This window comes from Mustelus asterias, unplaced genomic scaffold, assembly GCF_964213995.1.
Source record: "Mustelus asterias unplaced genomic scaffold, sMusAst1.hap1.1 HAP1_SCAFFOLD_1751, whole genome shotgun sequence".
NCBI lineage: Eukaryota > Metazoa > Chordata > Chondrichthyes > Carcharhiniformes > Triakidae > Mustelus > Mustelus asterias.
In genome coordinates this window covers 2,741-20,045 of record NW_027591696.1, presented here as the reverse complement: position 1 = coordinate 20,045, position 17,305 = coordinate 2,741, and the positions used below count along the sequence as shown (strand labels likewise).

At 45.1% G+C, this 17,305-nt stretch overlaps 1 protein-coding gene across 6 annotated transcripts in view; it reads right to left on the bottom strand.

The window, feature by feature from the left end:
* The window catches only part of prrc2b (proline-rich coiled-coil 2B), a 59,849-nt gene extending 53,448 nt beyond the window's left edge, over positions 1 to 6,401 (bottom strand). For all 6 annotated transcript variants that reach the window (XM_078206743.1, XM_078206747.1, XM_078206744.1 and 3 more), the window contains exons 1-5: positions 6,224 to 6,401; positions 4,931 to 5,108; positions 3,426 to 3,522; positions 2,940 to 3,012; positions 301 to 444 (exon numbers count right to left, since the gene is read on the bottom strand). In XM_078206743.1, coding sequence (XP_078062869.1) covers positions 301 to 444; positions 2,940 to 3,012; positions 3,426 to 3,522; positions 4,931 to 5,108; positions 6,224 to 6,341 — 610 coding nt within the window. In that variant the 5' untranslated portion in view covers positions 6,342 to 6,401. The remainder of the gene's footprint in view (positions 1 to 300; positions 445 to 2,939; positions 3,013 to 3,425; positions 3,523 to 4,930; positions 5,109 to 6,223) is intronic.
* Positions 6,402 to 17,305: the final 10,904 nt, after the last annotated feature.

Sequence of the window (17,305 nt, the reverse complement as noted above, 5' to 3'; positions counted from 1 at the left end):
CTTGTAAAAATATCCGTACCAAACTGGACACCTGACTAAGAATCACGTAGTGGAATCCTGTTCCAATTGGCAAGTTAGGGCTCACCATGTGGTTTGGGTAAACATAGCTGCTGTGTCATCATTTCACCTAATGCAGGTTAGAAACTGGAAGTGGAATTACTGCCTCTCTTTAGAATCTGATGCACGTTTCTCTCTCTGTCACTCAGCACTTGTATAAACGCCACACGCCACAAAACACTCCCAGTAAATGTCTGCATGCCAGCAGGAGTTTCAGATATTGCATATATCTGTGCGCCTTACTCTGTGGGCGGAGGCTTGGTCCTGGCCCATATGACTGATCTGTGGTGTCCTTTTCTTTTCCAGCCTTTTCCTGGTCTCCAGCTGCTTTCAACGTTGGAAATTCCTCTTGAGAGAATGGTAACTGCTTGTTCAATCCTCTTCCGCCTAAAACAAATAATGATTTTTAAAAAGTCAATCACAATCAGAGCCCAGGTGTATTTAAGACATTACAATTCCCAAGCTCTGTCTATGCTTCCCGGGGTGTAGAGTCCATACTGAAGAGAGGTGAGCAATGTTCGCCACCAATGGTCAGTGAACCATAGAGGTTCCTGATCAGGGTTGAAGGCTCTGTCACCAATGGGGACAGGGGGAGAATGAGAGGGCCAGACAGCACAGAGGAGAATATTAAGGTGGAGGAGGCAGCAGAGATAGGTGGGATTAAACATTGCAAGAATTTGAGCAGGACATTTCTAAATTAAACACCCGGGGAATCAGGGAGCAAGGTAGGTCAATAGGATAGGGTGATGGGCAAGAGAATTAGGAAGTAATTTTAACCCCCAGGACAGGTGGGTTGAGATCGAATGAGATATTCAAAGGTCTCAATACTGACCAAATCTAGCCCATTTCTGGGTTTGACAGAGGCTAGACAGAGGGTCAACACCCAAAACACTCCCAGGAGGCAGGTTGGCAATTATATCTCTAACAGCAATAGAAGTCTCAAATTAAACCTGCTTTACAGGTTTAACCCCGGCCTGGTGAGTCACCCAGGCCTCAAATGAAATATAAAGTAAAGTTAAAGTTTATTTATTAGTCACGAGTAAGGCTTACATTGACACTGCAATGAAGTTACTGTGAAATTCCCCTAGTCGCCACACTCCGGCGCCTGTTCGGGTCAATGCACCTAACTAGCGCGTCTTTCAGATTGTGGGAGGAAACCGGAGCACCTGGAGGAAACCCACGCAGACACGGGGAGAACGTGCAGACTCCGCAGTGACCGAAGCCAGGAATCGAACCCAGGTCCCCGGCACTGTGAGGCAACAGTGCTAACACTATGCCACCGTGCCGCCTTTTATATTTAATATAGATATATATATATCTGTGGGTCAAGGTGAGCAGGAATACTTTCCCAAGAGCTCCCTAAGCTTACCATGCACTCACACCTCCCCTCCCCCCACCTCCCCCACCATCTTCCTCCCCTCTCCCACATGATTCAGAAATTCCACCTGCTAACATTGGGGCCTCAGCGTGGGACAGGCACCTGGGTTTTGGAGTGTTAATAAATATTTCAGCACAGGGGGCAATCATTCAGTTCAACGTGCTTTAGGAAGGTATTCGCCTTCAGTGCCTGCGACTGATGCCTTGTTTCCCTGCTCTTTTCAACATGCTGCAATATTTGGTTGACATCAGGAGCCACTGTAAAGAATTTCAAAGTTAAGCCCAGCAGGTTCCAGCAAGGCATAAGGGAGGCTCAGTATTCTACATCAAGCGTGAATTAAGAATATAATATTTATGAAAGGATTGGGAGGAGATAATACGATGTAACATTAGAAGTCTGGTCTGCAGAAACAATGATGGGTTTAACATTAATCCTGGGGTACTGGTTTTGGCTTTCACCGTGTGCGAGTTATACAGATATGTACACACGCATGAATTAGAAGCAGTAAGCCATTCAACCCATTGAGCTTGCTCTGCCATTTGACAAGACCATGGCTGATCTGATTGTGACTTCAACTCTACTTTCCTAGCTATCCCCTTTGACTTGCTTGTCAATCAAGAATCTAACCAACTTAAGTCTGAAAAATTTTCAATGACCAGCCTCCAGTGTTGTGTGAGGAAGAGAACTCCCAGAGAAAAAATTCTCACCTCCATCTTAAAAGATGGAAAAGAGACCCCTTATTTTAAAACTGTGTCCCCTGGTTCTAGTCTCTCCCACGGGGCAAACATCCTTTCAGCATTTGCCCTGTCAAGGCCCCTCAGGACCTTGTAGGTTTCAATAAGATAACCTTTCATGCTTCTAAACTCCAATAGATACAGGCCCAACCTGTCCAACCTTTCCTTATAAAATAACCCTTTCCTCCCAGGAATCAGTTGAGCTGACTGATACACCCATTAAAGGAAACTAATTATGGTCTGAAATACTGAGGCCTGTGTGCACAGCAAAATTAATACACCCAATGTTCTTGGAAACACACAACTTATTAATACTACAAGACAATCTATTTAAGTAGATTTATAACATTTATCAGAGAAGTGACAAAGTTATCAGAATACACAAAGACACGGCACGGTGACACATTGGTTAGCGCTGCTGCCTCACAGGGATCAATGATGTGGAGATGTTGGACTGGTGTTGTGAGACTTCTCACAGGGATCAAGCCAGGGATCCGAGTTCGATTCCCGGCTTGGGTCACTGCTTGCGTGGAGTTTGCATGTTCGCCCCATGTCTGTGTGGGTTTCCTCCGGGTGCTCCGGTTTCCTCCCATAGTCCAAAGATGTGCGGGTTATGTGGATTGGCCATGCTAAATTGCCCCTTAGTGTCAAAGGGACTAGCAAGGGTATATGCATGGGGTTATGAAAATAGGGTCTGGGTGGGACTGTGGTCGGTGCAGACTCGATGGGCCGAATGGCCTCCTGTATGATTCTAAGATCTATGAACTCACCACCTCCTGGTCCTGCTGACTTTGCCTTCAATTGTGCCCATGACTTTACTCCACCTTGTGCTGAATTTGTATTCTGTCGATTGTCAGAGGAAGAAAGTCCATTAAATTTCAGGCAACAAAACAGATCAAAGACCCCAGCTCCCAGATGCAGCCACTCTCGATTCTGAATCTCAATCATCCACCACCACCAATGTGATTCTTTTCACATGCAAATCTGAGCGGAGGAGCAGTGCAATGCTGGACCAGCTGCAAACCTTTTATTGCCTTTTTTTTATTGCGTCTTGAAGCAATTTTCTCACCTTTCATTCCTTGCATCAAATTTTCATTTAATAGACTTTTATACAGACTTCAACTCATGCATTAAGCCAGTGCTTTGTATTGGAGAAACTCATCTTAATCAGACCAACGTTATTATTTCTCACATCACACTGGACCCGCTCCCTCCCCCGCACTGCCGATAGGCTTACCGAAACACTCAGCTCTTACCTCGTGGACTGGTGCTGGCTTTGGCACACTGGAGACAGATGTCTGTGAAGCCGGCTGCGATGGCAACTCCGGCTGCTGTACTGCTGATGCACCGGTACTGCAAAACACAATGGCAGCAAGGTCAGCAAAAACCACCATCCTGCAGGATATCCCAACAGGGAAAAGAATGGAACTTCCCTCAAAATTCTAGTTCTAACAGAACACAGAATGGATCCTTTTCTCATTGATCCATAGAATCCCTACAGTGCAGAAGGAGGCCATTCGGCCCATTGAGTCTGCACCACCCAGGCCCTATCCCCATAACCCGATTTATTTACCCTACGAACCCCCTGACACTAAGGGGCAATTTAGAGTGGCCAATCCACCTAACCCGCACATCTTTGGACTGTGGGAGGAAACCGGAGGAGCACCCGGAGGAAACCCACGCAGACACGGGGAGAATGTGCAAACTCCACACAGACAGCGACCCAAGCCGGGAATCAAACCCAGGTCCCTGGCGCTGTGAGGCAGCAGTGCTAACCACTGTGCTGCCCGCAAATCAAAGATTTAGCCAACTCATTGACAAGATGGACCTGTGGGAAAACTTCTCAAAGTGTGGCTCAATTTAAAAGAGCTGCCAAGTTTATTTTAGCTTCATCCCCTTGTTCCTGCCGGATTTGCCTATTCCAATCCTCTCCTGGTCAGCCTCCCATCTTCCAATCGCCATAAACTTGAGCTCATCTAAAGCTTTGATGTCTGCATTCTAACTCACACCTGGTCTTGTTCATCCATCAGCTTCAACGTTCATTTCTTTAGTAGTTGTTTACAATTCTACATCAAGGACAACATGAGGCAACCAGGCCCCACATATGTCCTTAGTCCCATTCACCAGAGAAATTCTGTTAGCACAAGTTCCAATAATTTCTGATTTCTACATACACCTGTGGTAATGTGGTTGCTGATATAAATTAACTTGGCTACAATAAAGGTCTCCAAAAAAGGTGAGTGCTGCAGCGGCTCAGGGAACAGGAAGGTTCCAGGAGAATTTTCCCAGCACATGAAGAAATGTTTCTGGAGAAGTGAGGCCTTCAGTAGATGGCGAGGTTGAAAGAAGTGGCCATGAGTAGGCCTGCTCCTTCCAATATATGAAAGAGGGGACTTGCTCTGTTAGTCCACAGTATACTATCCTTCCCTAACCCTGGTAGTCCCACCAGCAGTACCAAGAAATTGGGGATCGGGGATGGGGCGGGGGGGGGGTAATAACTGTTTTCAGCCCTGTTGCAGCAGGGAGAGAAAGGCTCCTGGTCACAATGGCAGCGACAGTGGTGGTGAAGTGGTTCTCCCCACCCCATTTCCTGCTGCTGTACCATGCAAACGTTGGACAGTTGAAACAGGAGACTCCAGCCCAGGGTCACTTCATGTTAGCTGAGCAGCCACCAAGATTATACCAGTGCCTTAGGAAAGATTCCTATTCCTCCCCACCAAAGGAAGGAAAGTTTTATTTTAAGTAACTCAAACAACCGTACTTCTTTTGGTCCTGCTGCTCCTGTTTGCTTGCCCATCCTGTTCCGTCTTTTGGTACGATGGTCACGTTCGGGTCGTTTCCTTTGTTTTCAGCCTTTAAGCTGGGAAGGTTTGCAGGCGGGGGCATACGCCGGGCAGCAGCCACTTTGCCAAGACTCTGCAAGCCATGTCGAGGGACAACTGTAACACACATTAGACAAAGCTCAGAATTGCACCGCAGAAGCCAGGAGTGTGCACAACTACCTGCACCTAATACCAGAAGGAAGGAAAACCCTTCCTGGATATACAGTGAAGAATGATCCAGACCGCAACCACACAGCTGCAGCATTAGCCCAAAGCAAATCTTTTTCATAACGATACTATAGTTGCACTGCAAGTACAGCCTGATATCACACTCCACAGAGTCGGCAATAAGAGACGAGCTCTTATAATAAACAGAAGTTCTTAATTTAACTTGTTACAGCTTCAAGTACAGATGTAAGAACAAGTGCTATCTTATATCAGGTATAAATTAAAGCAAAGTTTTAAGTTGAAATGGCTGAATGAAAGGTACAAGATTCAATAGTAATGCAGAGAAGTTTTATTAAAAAGGTGGAAAGAATGCTTCAGTGGTCTGGGACTCCCGACTACGGTGCAGTGTTTGGAATGTGACCATGTCATAAGGTCATCAAAAATCTACACAAGGAAGATACCAGAAAATTATTTCAGAATTCAGTGGGTCAAAGCTAGGAGTTGATAATATGAACCTCAGAAATGGCATGTTTGCTCTTTCATGGCTCCCATGTATATTCAGCCAATATAGCTGCTATAAGATTTGGATAGTATTAGCGAGACCGAGTGAAAGAGAGAGACCAAGAGAGAAAGAGAAAGACTGATTGTGAGAGAGAGAGAAAGAAAGACTGATTGTGAGAGAGAGAGAGAGAGAGAGAGAAGGAAACTCTGACAGAGAGAGAGAGAGAAAGACTGATTGAGAGAGAGAGAGGGAAAGACTGATTGAGAGAGAAAGAAAGAGAAAGAGAGTGAGTCGGACCAAGAAAAAGATAGAGAGGTTTATAGACAGAGAGCACGTGAAGGAGAATATACATCTCCACACTGCAACTGCACTCAGGAGCAGCCTCAGCAGCAATGGACGAGGAGTTACAGAGTGACAATCATACACAGAACCATCTCTAGTATAACCTGTTGTTACTGGGAAACAAAAATGGGGTTTGGAAAAAAAAGCACTGAGAAATATATAAGCCGTAAACCACAAGTCCCAGTAACTGTGTATCTGGGTGAATTTCTTTGTTACACACCTCCTGAATGTTTCTGGGTTTCTAGTGACTTTCCTTTGTACTTATCGAACAGACTGAGAGAGGAGTACTTCGATTTTCCATCCTTCCCCTTGGTAGTTTGCCCCAAACGATCTGACATTGCGCTGGAATGTCATCGAGTATGATGGTTGTTTTCAGCACCGCTGAGAGCGTGCCGCTCACTGGGGGGAAAAAAAACAGAAATATTGTTCAGAAGTAAGCTTTAACCCCCAATTTCCATCTGAGTATATTCCAACCTACACACAGGAAACCCGCTGCTGTTCCCAAAAAGAACTGAACAGCATCCAATATAACCCAGGGTTTCCTCAGCAGCACAGACTCTTTGACAGCATGACACAATGAATTCTCTATGGTGGAGTCCACACTTTGACTGCATTCGGGTACAAGTGTTAAACCTGGCTAGCAGCTGCAGGTTAGAAATAGTCACATCAAACTGAAGAAGTGTCAGCAGGAATCTTCCTGCCCATTGCAACACAGATGAGTACTTCCCAAACTATTGAGTTATAGTCCTTCTACAATAGACACACTTGAGTTAGTTGCTCCTCACATTGTTTTATGATTATTGCCTGAGAAAAGTAAATACATTTAAATATTGGATTCCTCTTCAGTTCTTTGCCTGAAGGCAGGTCTGACCCACAGTGCTGAGGCCTCCATCAGAGGCTAAGAAAAGGGGACAGATCCCGAATCCACTCCAGCCAGAACAAAGATTGAACCCCATGCTGTTGACACCACAGTGATCCAGACAGCCCGTCCAGTCAACTGGACCCAAAGGAGTCAGAGTTACGGTGGCAAAATGCACTGTTACATGTATGTTGTAGTCTGGAGCTATGGATAGTGATGGTAGAGGCTCCAATGTTCTTTCCAACACATAGCTGACTGGGAATCTCTGCCGCGCTTACCATCTGGTACCTGTTGGAAGAATTTTACAAGTTGATAACGGTTTGACTGTATTGTAAATGCACCGTCCTTGGCCATTAAGTCCTGAAGTGGGACTCAAACCCAGAGCTTCTGGCTCAAAGTCAGGGAAGTTACCCACTGCACTACAACACCTCCTCATAATGGGATTACTCCTCCCAACGGGCAGAGTGGAATTACACAAAGGGCAATTTACAATTTATAGAAATGACTTGGATGAAGGGGCCAGAGATGGTTGCTAAATTTGCTAATGACATAAAAATTAGTAGGAAAGTCAAGAGGACAAGAGGCTACAAAGGGACACAGATGGTAGAGGTGAGCGGCCAAAGATCTGACAAATGGAGTATAATGTGGGAACATGCAAAATTGTCCATTTTGACAGGAAGAATAAAAAAAGCTTGGTATCGAAATGGTGAGACATTCCAGAGCTCTGAAATGCAGAGGGATTTGGGTGCCCTAGTGCACATATGAGCAAGGTGTAGGCCATTCAGCTCCTCAAGCCTGTTCCATCTTTCTGCGTGAATCACAGAAGATTAGTATGCAGGCACAGCAAGTAAGTGGGAAAGGTAATAGAATGTTATTATTTATCATGAGGAGAACTGAATAGAGAGGTTATATTTCAGTTATACAGGACATTGGCAAGACCACATCTGGAACACTGGGTAAAGTATTGGTCTTATTTATGGAAGGCCAGGTCATTGAGTGTATTTAAGACAGAGATACATAGGTTCTTGATTAATAAGGGGATCAGGGGTTATGGGGAATGGGGATGAGAAAAATATCAGCCATGATTGAATGGCGGAGCAGACTTGATGGGTCAAGTGGCCTAATTCTGCTCCGACGTCTTATGGTCCAAGCAGTTCAGATAAGGTTTACCAAACTAATATCTGGCCTGTCGGGAAGGTTGGATTGGCTAGGCTTGTATCTGCTGCAGTTTAGAAGAGTAAGAGGCAACTTGATTGAAACATATAAGATGCTGAAGGTTCTTATCAGGGTAGATGTGGAAAGGATGTTTTCTCTTGTGGGGGAATCCAGAACTAGGGGTCACTGTTTAAAAATAAGGTCTCGTTCATTTAAGACTGAGGTGAGGAGAATTTTCCTCTCCCAGAGGGTTAAGAGTCTTTGGAACACTCTTCCTCAAAAGGTGGTGGCAGCAGAGTCTTTTTAAGGCAGAGGTGGATAGATTCTTGATAAGCAATATGGGTCACAGATTATCGGAATAGGCAAAATGTGGAGTTGAGATTACAATCAGATCAGCCATGGTCTAATTGAAAGGCGAAACAGGCTCGATGGGCTGAGTGGCCTCCTCCTGCTCCTAATTCATGGTCGGTAAGCAGACTACAAGAACCTTTGGGATACAATAATCCTTCACTGCCAACAAGCACTGGCTATATCATTTAATGAACCAGAGACAACTCAAAACCCCTTTCCCTCTTCAATATAAACAGTCACGGTGGGTTGGGGAATTGGAGGGAAATATTTAAGTAAAACATTGCCTCTGTTTCCAAACCCTTCCAATGAAGGGTTATGTTGATGCAACTTGGGATATCCCCCCCACCCACCACCGCAAAACATGCTTCCCTCATCTCAACCCGTTGCTGGAACTGCTTGGCTAACCCATCAATGAGACACAAGGTGGCAAGTGGGATCAGCAATCTTCTTGGGTGCAGATTGTTCTGCCAAAGGCAGACAAGGTTCTTCACCTGTACTGAGCTCAAAGATCCAATGTTTTTCTGGAACACAATCCCTTTACGTATTCTCATAGGTAAGGAAACTAAATACCCCCCTTCCCCACCCATGGTTCCACTGCTTTAAACAGAGATTAGATGAAGTATACGGTGAAGGATAGGCCCAGGCACCAGCTGTCCAGCAGTTGTTTGGGTTTGATAATGATAGCAGTCCAGACGTTTCACTCAATCCTTCCACAACAAGTTGCAAAATTAAATTCAACAGAAATCTGGGCATCTGGGTTTGGACTACACTATAGATAGCCAGGTGGTAAGGATAGAATTGGAGCTTAACCTGTACAGATTCATTTACAGACACACTTTAATAAACATCTTGGGGTGGCATGGTGGCACAGTGGTTAGCACTGCTGCCTCACAGTGCGAGGGACCCGGATTCAACATCCGGCTTATGTCACTGTGGAATCTGCACATTCTCCCCATGTCTGTGTGGGTTTCCTCCGGGTGCTCCGGTTTTCTCCCACAATCCGAAAGACATGCTGGTTAGGTGCATTGGCCATGCTGAATTCTCCCTCAGTGTACCCGAACAGGCGCCAGATTGTGGCGAGTAGGGGATTTTCACAATAACTTCATTGCAGTGTTAATGTAAGCCTACTTGTAACACTAATAAATAAACTTTAAACTTTATAAACAAATATAAAGCAGATCTCCACAATTAACCTGGACTAGAGCTATTGCCAGCTCCCGATTGTTATCCGCTGATCTCTGCTACTGTGTGAATAGGAGCAGACGTATCTGTGTTCATATCCACCTTGTAATTAACAGCTTACTGGCATCCACTGTCCATGTGCATAGATCCCTGAAAGTTGGCACGCAGGTTGATAGGGTTGTTAAGAAGGCGTACGGTGTGTTAGTTTTTATTGGTAGAGGGATTGAGTTTCGGAGCCATGAGGTCATGTTGCAGCTGTAGAAAACTCTGGTGCGGCCGCACTTGGAGTATTGCGTACAGTTCTGGTCGCCGCATTATAGGAAGGATGTGCAAGCATTGGAAAGGGTGCAGAGGAGATTTACCAGGATGTTGCCTGATATGGTGGGAAGGTCTTACGAGGAAAGGCTGAGGGACTTGAGGCTGTTTTCGTTAGAGAGAAGAAGGTTAAGAGGTGACTTTTAAGAGGTGACTTAATAGAGGCATACAAGATGATCAGAGGATTAGATAGGGTGGACAGTGAGAGCCTTTTTCCTCAGATGGTGATGGCTAGCATGAGGGGACATAGCTTTAAATTGAGGGATGATAGATATAGGACAGATGTCAGAGGTAGGTTCTTTACTCAGAGAGTAGTAAGGGCATGGAATGCCCTGCCTGCAACAGTAGTGGACTCACCAACATTAAGGGCATTTAAATGGTCATTGGATAAACATATGGATGATATTGGAATAGTGTAGGTTAGATGGGCTTTAGATTGGTTTCACTGGTTGGCGCAACATCGAGGGTCAAAGAGCCTGTACTGCGCTGTAATGTTCTATGTTCTAAAGGGTGCCTCTTGGGCAGAATGTGACTGTGAAACTGTACCACAGCAACAACCCAACAGCTACAGGAGAGGAAGTGGGAAATGCAACGAAAAGCAAAATGAACCAAGTTTTAGAGACCAAGGCCCACTCAGAAGGAAACATTTAAGAACAATGCTGAGACCTAGTGTCGTGTTTCCCAGACAGCGATCTATGACACTGCTTCCCCAGCACACATTTAACAGGATCCCTTTTAGTATCTTAGTACTTCCCTCCCTCAAGAAAGTTCAGTGATAAAATAATAATGAATAACTTTCTCAACTAATCTCACAAACTAGATAGCAGTTTAACTTGATGCAAATAGTGTTTAAGCAACACGTATTTAAGGATTTGCATTAAGTCTGTTCGATGTTTCAGTGAAGCTTTATCATGAACACTAACCCATGTAGCTGAGACCACCATCTCCTTGAAGTTTCCTATGAAAAAGTGAGGCTGCTTGAGAGAGTGTGAACCTATTCACAGTAAGAAAGATTATGTTTCTGTAAATATGGGACCATTAGTGATTCAGTCAGACATTAATACAAAGGGGCAACAATGGATTTTACTAGTTTTCCATCAAGCATTTAAGTTCCATACTCAGTCCAGGATTCTGCATGAGTTCGGACCTGGGTCCAGGCCAGAAGACAGAATTACAGATTCTCTTGCAACTGGGTTCAGCTGCCTCACACTTAACAGAGATCTTTGCAAACAGGATGGGCCGAATGGCCTCCTTCTGCGCTGTAGGGATTCTATGAGGAGTCACCACGCTTAATGACAGGATTAACAAAATTATTGGAAAATCGTTCATAAAGACTGGAACAAGGTTGATTTGACAGAGCATGAACCATAATTAGCAATATTGCACGGATCAGGGTGGAGTATGAGACCACCAGCTTCTCAGAAGAACAATCATGATCCAAACACCATCCTTGCCTTACAGACCAGGACAAGCACAGGCAGAAAATCTTTCAGGCCAAAGGTCAGGGCTGCTGCCTGCATTGTATTCAGGTCTCGGCATCCAATCCATATTGCCCGGAGGAAATGTCAAATTATAATAATTCCCAATGAAGGAAGTTGGGCCTGTCTCTTTATGGAAGAAGCTCAAGTCATCAATTTAAGGTTTCTTCATCTTGGACAGTCCCTCAGGATTGAGGATGACATTTTTCCACTCCAGTTCAATGCATTCTGAAATGGCTGGTATGTTTACGCAGACTCTGCCATGTGGGGTAGGTGGTGCTGGAAGGGCCGAGCTGATGAGTTGTTTGGAGATTCGTGCACACTCTCCCACGCATCAATATGCTCCCAACAAAGCCCCTTGATGTCTTTGGTACCTTCTCCTATGAGCCTACTCCATTGTGATCACTCACAAGCCTCGGATTCCCATGGGTCAGGGCTGCTTTGAGAACATCCCTTAAGCATTTCCAGCATCCTCCTGGGAGTCTCCTGTCAAGCAGAAGTCTCGTGAAGCAGTTGCTTCAAGGGTTTGGTATCAGACATCAGCGGAGCTGGTTTTAATTGATTTGTGCCTCGATGTTCGGTAAGTTGATTTGGGAGAGGACGTTGCTGTTGGATTGTTTTTCTTGCTGTCGGATTTGGAAGATCCTACAAAGTCAGCACTGGTGGTACTTCTCCAGTGCCGAATGTACATCATCCATGTCTCCAAAGCATATCGGAGTGCGGGGATCACTGCTGCCTGGATAAACCATGAACTCAGTCTCAGGTTTGACATTCTGGTATTCAAATACTCTATTCCTCAATTGATCGAAGGCTGAGTTGGCACGTTGGAGGCGGTGGTGAATTTCATTAACACAGATGATGAATTTGAGGTTTACAATCGAGATTGCTGATAAAATTACTGACAGTACAGAGAAGGGTTCAAACCTCACAACACACAGGCAAGGGAAGGAAGAGTCAGATGGAACATTTTTACTCATATAAAGAAGTCCAGCCGGATGAATTCATGGCGGAAGAATTGAGGTTTATAGTGAGATGGGGAGGTGATGGTATTGATGAAGAGGGAGCTGGAATGAGGTTTATAGTGAGATGGGTAAGTGAGGGTAATTGATAAAAAGGGGGGGACTGGATTAAGCTTTATAGTGAGAACGGTAGGTGGTAGTAATCGATGGAAAGGGGAGTGAACTGTTTAGTCAATAACTTCTCCCAAAAGTCATTTAATCCTCGGGTCCTGATCGACTATCCAATTCGGTTACAGCTGATCTGTATTTCAGCCCTAGCTCCATAACCCTCAATAACCCTGTCTCAACATTCATCTCAAACTCCAATCCTACCAGTTTTCAGTTTTGAAAGAAAGTTGTTAAATCATTCACTTTGATTAAAAAAGGGATGATGCAGAATATAACGGAGCTAAGTAATCTAGACTTTCCAATGCAAACTGCTGCTGACTTCCCGTTGTACAAACATTTAGCCACATTTGACCGCAAACAAATTCCATTTGAAGTGTTGCAAATGTTGCTAATCAGACAAACATGGCAACCAACCTGCACAAAGCAAGATTCTGCAAATAGCAACCAAGAAAATTATCCAGCCAACTGAGTTTTGGTAGGGTTTGCTGAGGGAGGAACACTGACCACGACCTGGATCTCGGGGTCTCTGAGATCCACCAAAACCAATAGATGGGACCTGGGTGATCTGGGTTAGTATCACTGTTAGATAGTGCCTCAGACAGTGCGGCATTTCCTCAGACAGTTCAGGCCCTGGCATGGAGCTAGATTTTAGAATAAGAGTTTTCACTGGTATTCAACAAGTGGCCTGGAGAAGCAGTGAGTCCTTTTCACCCACAGCAGCAAGGACACTCATCCTGTTGTAGCCTCCATGCGGGACTAGATCAGAACCACATTGCTCAAGGCAACACACAAACCAGTAACCATCAGAAGAGGGTAGGGGATACAAGAGGGAAGGTAGATTTATTTATACTGCTTCTGTCAAACGCTGACTGCAGTTGATAGCTGCTTCTTTAAAAATGCATTAATCAACCTCCCAAATTCAGGTTGTAAAGGTTTAAAAATAACCACACACAACAGTACATTCTGCAAGGTAATAGTAGGGACAGCTTCTCTACAGCTCCAACTGCAGGATTAAAATCCTTCAAAACGTTGATGCACGCATGAAAGAAATAGACAAGAATCACAAAGAGACAATGAACTCCAATTCTCCTTTTGCGCCAAACCAGTCATATCCCGAATACCTCATGCACTCTGGACTGCATCTTATAGAGAGGTCTATAAAGTAATGAGGAGCATAGATCTGCTAGATAGTCAATATCTTTTTCCAAAGGTAGGGGAGTCTAAAACTAGAGGGCATAGGTTTAAGGTGAGAGGGGAGAGATACAAAAGGGTCCAGAGGGACAATTTGTTTCACACAGAGGGTGGTGAGTGTCTGGAACAAGCTGCCAGAGGTAATAGTAGAGGCGGGTACAATTTTGTCTTTCATCATAGAATCCCTACAGTACGGAAGGAGGCCATTTGGCCCATCGAGTCTGTACTGACCACAATCCCACCCAGGCCCTATTTCCATAACCCCACATATTTACCCTGCTAACCCTCTGACACTAAGGTTCAATTTAGCATGGCCAATCAACCAAACCCACACATCTTTGGACTGTGGAAGGAAACCCGGAGGAAACCCACGCAGACAGAAAGTGCAAACTCCACACAGACAGTGACCCGAGGCAGGAATTGAACTCGGGACTCTGGTGCTGTGAGGCAGCAGTGGTAACCACAATGCTGCCCCTAAAATTCCACAATCTGCACCGGTAGGATTTGAACCCATATCCCCAGAGCATTAGCCTGGGTCTGTGAATTAATCAATCAGGTGACATTACCGCTACCCCACCATCTCCCCAATGCTTTAAAAAGCATTTAGACAGTTACATTGGTAAGATGGCTATAGAGGGATATGGGCCAAACGCGAGAAATTGGACTAGCTTAGTGATTTAAAAAAAGGGGCGGCATAGACAAGTTGGGCCGAACGGTCTGTTTCCATGCTGTAAACCTCTATGACTCTATGCAGCCTCATACTGAGAACACCTGAACATGGTCACAGAACAGACCAAGAACAGAGCAAACAGTATCCAGAAACTATCTGGCAATAGCTGGGGATCTTCATACTGCTAGTCTTGTTCTTGGGCAGTCTTCAGCAGAATACTGTGAATAGTAGACAGACAGCAGCCACACAAAAGGCTTTGACACTGTCCTCAACACATCATTGTGGATAATCAGGGGAGCACAGAGATCAGCAGCTGTACAATGACTCCCCACCCTGTCTAATATCCTACTTCCTGACCCGTCCTGCAAGGCAAAAGCATTGGAAGAGTTTGACTGCATTGAAGCCAACCCAGAACTGCCAAACCATGAAGATCTGCAGAACCACATGATTCAAAATTATTTACCCAGCAACACACCTGGCTGTCCAACCTGGACAGAGTTCTAAAGCTGCTCGATATCAAACGCAAGATAGTGATGACAAAAGGACACAGGAAAAGTCCAACATGTCAAAGAAAACGTTAGTAAATAGGCAAGTGACAGAAATTCCAGTCTCTGAAGGATTTACAGTGAAATGAGGTGTGTGGCGCATGGGGTGTGTATGCATGCGTGATCGGGAGCTTGTCTCTCTCCTTCCCATCTCCGATACTGACAGCACAGGACATGCCTCCACAGATCAACCTGGGGCACATCACCCTTATAGGTAGAAGGAAAACATCAGAGTGCAAACCTGTCCTCGCCCACGTTCACAGATGTGCCATCCCAGAGAGGGAGGGAAAACAGAATAATGGGATCCCTTTCACAACATCTGTCAGAATATCCCAAAGCCTCCCACAGCCATTAATCTTCAGGTGCAGCCACTGTTGTGGAGATTGCTGTGTGAAAATATGCTGCCACTGCTAAATCCCACAACAGCCATGGAATAAATGATTGGTTCAATCTGTTTTCTGAGTTGAGAGACTCAAATCCTGGAGTTTGTTACTCACAACCTCCTGCCTTCGAGGTGACTGTGCAACTACCCAACAGGGCCAATATTCAGCAGCGCAAATTAGCACATCCCCTAATGCTATTGTTTACCACATAAAAGACCGGATTAACAGAATTCAAGCTCATGGAGGGGGTGCAAAGGAGATTCACCCGGATGCTGCCTGGGTTGGAACATTGAAGTTATGAAGAGAGGTTGGATAGGCTTGGGTTGTTTTCTCTGGAGCAGAGAAGACTGAGGTGTGACCCTGTTGAGGTGTACAAGATTATGAGAGACATGGACAGAGTGGATAAGGAGCAGCTGTTCCCCTTAGTTGAAGGGTCAGTCACGCGGGGACATAGGTGATGAGCAGGAGGTTTAGAGGGCTGTGAGAAAAAACATTTTTACCCAGAAAGTGATGACTGTCTGGAATGCGCTGCCTGGGAGGGCGGTAGAGGCAGGTTGCCTCATATCCTTCAAAAATATCTGGATGAGCACTTGGCATCATAACGTTCAGGGCTATGGACAAGTGCTGGCAGATGGGATTAGGTGGGAGTTCAGGTGCTTCTAATGTGTCGGTGCAGACTCGATGGGCCAAAAGGCCTCTTCTGCCTTTAGGACATAAGAATATAAGAACTAGGAGCAGGAGTAGGCCATCTGACCCCTCGATCCTGCTCCGCAATTCAATAAGATCATGGGTAAGTGGACTCAGCTCCACTTACCCACCCACTCACCATAATCCTGAATTCCTTTACTGTTCAAAAATTTATCCAGGACAGATTACAACAAGTCATGGTAAATGTTTTTTTTTCAGACTAGGCGATGGTGGACAGTGGTATTCCCCAAGGGTCAGTGCTGGGACCATTGCTGTGTCTGATTGTATAAATATTGGAATACAGAGTAACATTTCAAAATTAACTGATGATACAAAACATGAAGGAATGACAAAACGCAAGAATAATACTAATCAACTGCATCAGGACATAGGCTGACAGAATGGACAGACAAGTGGTAGATGGAGTTTAATACAGAGGAGTGTGAGGTGATACATTTTAGCAGAAGAAATAGTTTTTAAAAATTCATTTATGGGATATGGCTAGTCCAGCATTTATTGCCCATCCCTAATTGCTCTTGAGAAGGTGGTGATGAGCTGCCTTCTTGAACCACTGCAGACCATGTGGTGTAGGAGTGTTGTTAAGGAGGGATTTCCAGGATTTTGACCCAGTGACAGTGAAGGAACAGCCAATATATTTCCAAGTCAAGATGGTGAGTGACTTGGCAGGGAACCTCCAGGTGGTGGAGTTCCCAGGTACGTGCTGCTCTTGTCCTTCTAGATGGCAATGGTCATGAGTTTGGAAGATGCTGCCTAAGGAACCTTGATGAGTTCCTGCAGTGCATCTTGGAGATGGTACACACGGCTGCCACTATTCACAGGTAGTGGAGGAATTGAAGGTTTGTGGAAAGGGTAGCAATCAAATGGGCTGCTTTGTCCTGGATGGTGTCAAGCTTTTTCGGCGTTGTGGGAGCTACACTCATTCAGTTAAGTGGAGAGTATGCCATCACAATCCTGGCTTGTGCCTTGAAGATGGTGGACAGGCTTTGGGGAGTCAGGAAGTGCATTACCCGCTGCATGATTCCCAGCCTTTGACCTGCTCTGGTAGCCACTGTATTTATATGGCTGGATCCAGTTCAGTTTCTGGTCAATGGCAACCTCCAGGATGTTGATAGTGGGGATTCAGCAATGGTGATGACATTGAATGTCAAGGGGTGATTGTTAGATCTTCTCTTGTTGGAGATGGTCATTGCCTGGCACTCGTGTGGTGCGAATATAACTTGCCACTTGTCAGCCCAAGCCTGGATATTGTCCAGGTCTTGTTGCATTTGGGCACAGACTACTTCAGTATCTGAGGAATCGCGAATGATACTGAGTCATCAATGAAAATCCCCACTCTGA